Source organism: Hetaerina americana, unplaced genomic scaffold (genome assembly GCF_022747635.1).
Source record: "Hetaerina americana unplaced genomic scaffold, ioHetAmer1.1.p SCAF_12, whole genome shotgun sequence".
Taxonomy (NCBI): Eukaryota; Metazoa; Arthropoda; class Insecta; order Odonata; family Calopterygidae; genus Hetaerina; species Hetaerina americana.
In genome coordinates this window covers 22467030-22473029 of record NW_027286292.1, presented here as the reverse complement: position 1 = coordinate 22473029, position 6000 = coordinate 22467030, and the positions used below count along the sequence as shown (strand labels likewise).

The 6000-nt window shown below is 32.6% G+C and overlaps 1 protein-coding gene across 2 annotated transcripts in view; it reads right to left on the bottom strand.

Moving 5' to 3' along the window:
- Kdm5 (Lysine demethylase 5) overlaps window positions 1-6000 on the bottom strand; it is a 63874-nt gene that overhangs the window by 30682 nt on the left and 27192 nt on the right. For both annotated transcript variants that reach the window (XM_071582777.1, XM_071582778.1), the window contains exons 16-19: window positions 5367-5496; window positions 3359-3608; window positions 1402-1610; window positions 1098-1236 (exon numbers count right to left, since the gene is read on the bottom strand). In XM_071582777.1, coding sequence (XP_071438878.1) covers window positions 1098-1236; window positions 1402-1610; window positions 3359-3608; window positions 5367-5496 — 728 coding nt within the window. The remainder of the gene's footprint in view (window positions 1-1097; window positions 1237-1401; window positions 1611-3358; window positions 3609-5366; window positions 5497-6000) is intronic.

The window sequence follows — 6000 nt, the reverse complement described above, 5'->3', positions numbered from 1 at the left end:
AGATGTTAAAATTACGTGCTGTATCTATATTTCCTCCAGGAATATGCACAACATGTTCCCCTGTTTATCATTTGGTGAAGAGACATGCATTTCATCATTTTCAGGCATAAGAAAATGGTAATTAAAGTTGCAAGTCACATGAGCTTGACTTCGAAATTCACTGTCTATGTATTTGGATGTAGTTATACTAATAAGCTTGCAAAGTGCTACTGTTTCAGTCCAGAAGCACTCTTATCATTGCATCATGTATTAGTTTGAATAAAACAGATGGAAATAATGAATTCTCACTGTTATCTGCACAAGAGAGTATACCAAATTCCACAATTGTAATCTCAGATTTATCCCGGTGTTTAATATTTCTTTATATCTATTCAGGCTGGATTAATATGTTAAGTTAGACCAAATAGAGATAATGAATCACAGAATCCAATCTGTCAATGTACGAACAAAGCATTTTGACTTTGTGAAGCATCTATTTATCATGCCAAACATTTGAGGAAATGTAATGAAATCTCACACCCTCCCCCAAGTAAGTCTCATTAATTTTTTTATCAAAAATCACAAAATTTTACAACAATTGATGCATAATTGCAATACCTAAGAAAATGAGAACATGAATCATTCAAAGGCCGAAGGTAAATAACTCTTGGATAAAATTTACAAATTAAAACCCAGGGAACCATACTTTAATTATTTACTGACATGATACCTGATTCTCCCTTTACATCTTTCTCACTAACATAATCTATTGTTTTTGGCAAGATAATGAAATATCTGAAGCCAGAGACTGAAAATTTTGTTGTCACCAAAAGCAAATGAAGGGAAGACTTCGGCATTAAATATTTCATAATTGATTTTTGGAGTAATGTGTGTTAAAAGCCACCTGTGAGGATCAGTAATTCTAGTCAGCACCATTGCTTACTTTCCCATCACAGGAGACTCATCAGTCAGATTCATCCCCAATCGAAACTTGACCAAAGATTTGAAGTTTTAGGGCTTGCATTAACTTTTCTCCACTTGATCAAAGTTAAAAAGTCTAATGGTCACATTTAATTCTACCACCCATATGAATACCAAATTCACTGAAATATACTAACCTTCATTTCCTTAACTTTAGAAAGCCATTGTTTTGCTTCCTTCACAACTTCTTGCACAAGTTGGTAACTTGGCAAGTAGCCTCGGATTTCTCCTGCTTCCTTCAAAAGGTCCTCTAGGTATGGCAACTTTTGTTTAGCACTGAACAGAAAAAGTAATCATTAGAAAAGCCAAATTTGCTGAAAACCTTCTGAAATGCATCACAAGTCTTTGACAACAAAATAAGTACATTTTTAAATACCCTGAATATTTACAATATATGATATAATACATTTAATTGGTAAAAAAATAGAAATAGGTACATACTCCTCCTCCATGCAGACTGTGGCTTTTTTTTCCCACATCTCCATTTTGGTTAGCCGTTCCTGTTGTTGAGACATTACTGACTCTACATGTGGATGTGGTGGTAACTGACTTCCCATTGAAATTATGGTTCGGATTGCATCCAAAGTAGGCCTGTTGCTATTCTTGTCCAAATTCTTCACTTCATCAAGCCAATTTACTTGCTCCAGTTTCTGTAAAAATATTTTGGGAATTAGTTTATTACAAATTGATTTCAAATTGCTGACCGAGTACAAGAAATTCACACCTTGTTTGGAAATTTGGAAGTGCATTACAACAATGTATTAGACTTTTTCCATTGAGCTAAATCAATGATAAACAAATATATGAAGAAAAACACTCGGTAAAAGAACAAGTGTTCACCATTTGCATCCCAAATTAATAAGCATTCCTACAACCACCATGTTCTAGGAACCTTAGAGAGTGCGTAGTTTGCATGGAAAGAAGAAATTCCTCACTTTTGCTTTAAAACTCACTCTATTACCCAAGTTAAGGGTACGAATAAAAACTAAACTAACAGAGTAAAATATAAAAACTCCATTAATTGTGATCCTTATCTAGCTTACCATATGAAATGTGTGCATGTGTAGGGGCAAATTTTGAGTTGAGAGTTGAATATAAGGTAAACTAAATTCACATGGCATGCAAAAATGAACTATAATGGTATTTTTTATTTATTTATTTAGCCTTATTCCGAAAACAGCACTCTGGCCTTTACATCGGACTATTAACAAAGAATAACAATGGAGACGATTACAAACACCCAAGCCCTAGGTGGAAGAAACCCACCCAGGCAGGAATCGAACCCACGACCCATGGATTGGCAGCCGAGGACGTTACCCCACCGCCACCGAGGCCGGTGGCGGGGTAATGTCCTCGTCTGCCAATCCATGGGTTGCGGGTGTCAGAATATGTCAATTAAAAGAATGATGTCAATTAAAAGAATGATGTCAATTAAAAGAATGATGTCAATTAAAATATCAAGATTTCAAAAAAATATTTAGGGATTGTGATTAAAAAGACACTTGTCATAGGGAACTATAAATAGTGAAATATATATTGCTTAAATGTAGTACATTGCATTCTCCATTAGTGGTCACCTTCCCTAAGTATACACAACTATGAGAGAAAAAGGCTCATTAATGGTGGATTGCAGATAGTGCTGAATGTTCTGTGCTACTATTTTCAAATTCTTAATCAAAACAGTTTACATTCCTGCAACCAGTATTGTTTATATATGCCACTCTTGGCATCTTTTTGAAATCATTCCAACTGTATAACAACAAAATGAAGTTCCAAAATGTCCATAAGAATGGTAGCTAAATTTATTTAAAAAAGAATATTTTTCAAAAATAAAACAGAATAAGTCAAAGACATGGAGGACTGAAAATGAAATAAATAAATCGTTCAAATATGAGGTTTTGATAAAAAATTAGAACAATTGAGAAGCTATGAAATAATCCACAACAAGTGCATTACATACTTGAGGATAACATGAAAGGCCACGGGATCTAAAAAAAACTATTGACAAAAGTGTGAAAACAAATTATTACAGGGGAAATAAAGGGTTTTTAATAATTTTTGAATTGGAGGATGAAAGTTCTGTAAACTCACCTTTCAAATGTTTAATAGTAAAAAATTAACTCCAATTATGCATTACTATCAATTTATTTAAACTAAGAAAAACACCATAGCTAGAGCATCTATCGGTACTGATTCATTTACATATACAATTTCAAAAAAGCTAGAAATCTAAAACCTATGAGTATGATACCATTTTGAACCCTTGTCTGGTTTCTCACTTGTTGCAAAAGAAACACTTGGTTTTTCCACATAAAATATTTATTCACGACCTAGGTTTCTACGCTCAGCGTCATCATCAGGTGGTTTCTCACTTTTAATTCATAGCATTTAAGTATACCTGTTTCAGTTTCCTGAATTCTGGTAGCTCTATTGGTGCAAATCCCATTGTATTGATACATTTTTCCAATTCTTTACCATCCGGATGTTCTTCATTCAGCAATATGCGGCTCTCTTGCTGTAACTTTAAAGTTTGCTCCAAGGTTTCAATAATAATATCAGAACTTGGAATTTCACATGGTAAATTTTTCAAGTCATCTACAACCTCTTGAAATGACTCCAGACTCAACTGATTCTGATATTTGCCAACCCTAAAAGAGAAAAAAACACGAAAAAATATTACTATAGGAATTTCTTATAGGTAAATGTTCAAATAAATATAAAAAATGGAGTTTTCTAATCCCATCCAAATGTATTAAAATTTTCTTTAAATTTATTGGACAAGGAAAGAACCAAACTAATGTTGACGCCAATAATTTGCCAAGTCTACTAAAATATGATTGCTAAGTTCTCATCACTCTCAACACCTTGGGATGATTACTCATCTAACATGCTTTTCATTCCATTTTACACATGGCTTATTACATGTTCACCCTTAGTTCTTTGTGTCTGACATGCCAAAGAATGTTTTTAAAAAGACTAATGCACAAGAGTAATTGTTTCAGAATGAGAAATTTATATACCATGGTACATAGCGATGTAATTAGAGGGAGCTTTAAAATGAAATTATGTAAATATGGGATTCCAAATACGCTGGAATTATAGGAAATTTTATGGGACTTCATAAAATTGTTGTAAATTGCAGGAAACCCTAGTTCCAATAATGCCAATCAGTGCTTAACTAAATATACCAAGAATGATGGAAACACAATGTGGTCCCTTAATATAACACCAAAACAGTGGAATCTCATTCAATAAAGAATATTAAATCTGCATTTTTGGGCTACCTGACTACAGGTAAAGGAACTTCATTTCAGCTGAATATAACAATTTCTATTCAAACAAAAAAACATAATCTGCAATTAAAATTAAACTTAAAATGTTCCAGAGCCATTAATCTAATTTTTAAACTCTCTATTTTAATAATCAAAAGATATATTTCCCAACATTTTCAATAATCACCCATTTCTTATGCTTATTTTTTGCATTCAAATTTCCTCCCATTGAAAGTTTGCACAAATACTAACTTCTTTGAGATTTAATTTAAAGAAGAATAATGATTCACAAATGCTTACAAAAATCTGCCAAATCAACTATGCATGCACATAATAACTTAGATATGCTTTGCTGGAATATAAATCGTCCTAAGAGATTTAAGTAAATACCATACCTGCAAAAAACTCTCAAAAAATTGTTAAAACATTTCTAGAATGAACTAAAAAAGGACTAGTTACCTGCTTACATTACACACTCACTATGTATCAACTTGTATCCATTTATGATGCCATTAGCAAAAACACATAGCAATAATAGATCAAACCGTTCCCTTTAAATCAATTGATGTCGATCAAAGGTTAAAGTACAATTATTATTTCACAATATTCCTGACTCATTATTAAATGAAAATTAGTTCTCTAAATATAAATGCCTGGGTCTACTCTCAACTTAATAAAATAACTAACTGAATCAAAAAATACTGCTTCCTACCACCATTATTGTTATTAGACTGAAAAAACATAAGAGAACCTTGAAATCATTTTTTGAATAAGAATTTTAATTTTAGGGGTCACTATTGCCTATAATGGATGGCTATGGATGCCATCCTGAATCCTATAGGTTGACAATTATTGTTCTGTGAGTGAAATCATTACAATAGACAGTAAAAGGTATGTCAACAGGAACATTTTTTCATTAAATATGCATATTAGAATGCAAATTGTTAGGTTGTACTGCTCTAACTACTAACAGATATTGACTGGAATAACTTTGTCCACAGTGAAACACAACATTGTTTGCTCAACAATTCTACTCTAATATGGTATTTAGACTAGAAATTATACATGTATGCAAGCTGAAAATAATTTTAAAATAATATTCCATGGGATGAGATCTAGAAAAGAAATACGTACCTCAACTTTTCCTTCAAATCCATGATCACCTCAGCTTTTGTTAAAGTCTTTTTCAGGTTCTGCAGAATCGCATCTGAGGGATATTGACCATTTACTGCTTCCTGCATCAAATTGCTTAGTGACGTGAAATCTGGAATTAAAAATTATAAAATACATCCTTGATATATAAGCGGTTATGTTTGGAATTGCTTATTGGAGCCCATAATGACTTAATTCTTAGTTACTCGTTATCACACTCTCTTAGATAACTTGATTTTAGCATAAACAAAAAGAACTTCTCAGCACAGTGCAACAATTTCAGAGTGTAAAAATCATTCGCCTTGACTGGGATAATTTTTACACTCTGAAATTGTGGCATTGAAATGCACATTAGCGGATGACTCTGTTTAAAGTTACTGTTGCGGCATCTCCTGCAGTTTCTTTGGAATTTCTCAGCACAGCTAAGTTTATGATCCAAGTTTGTTTCTGGGTGCACATTATCAAATTCAGTAAACTCTGAATTATCTATGCTAATAGATAATTGAAAAAATAATATAATTGGGGCATGAGTAAAAATATGGTCATGACGAAAATATATTCCATGTATATTCATTCAAAAACCCAGGAGGTAGTGCTCTTAGTATAGAGAAAAACT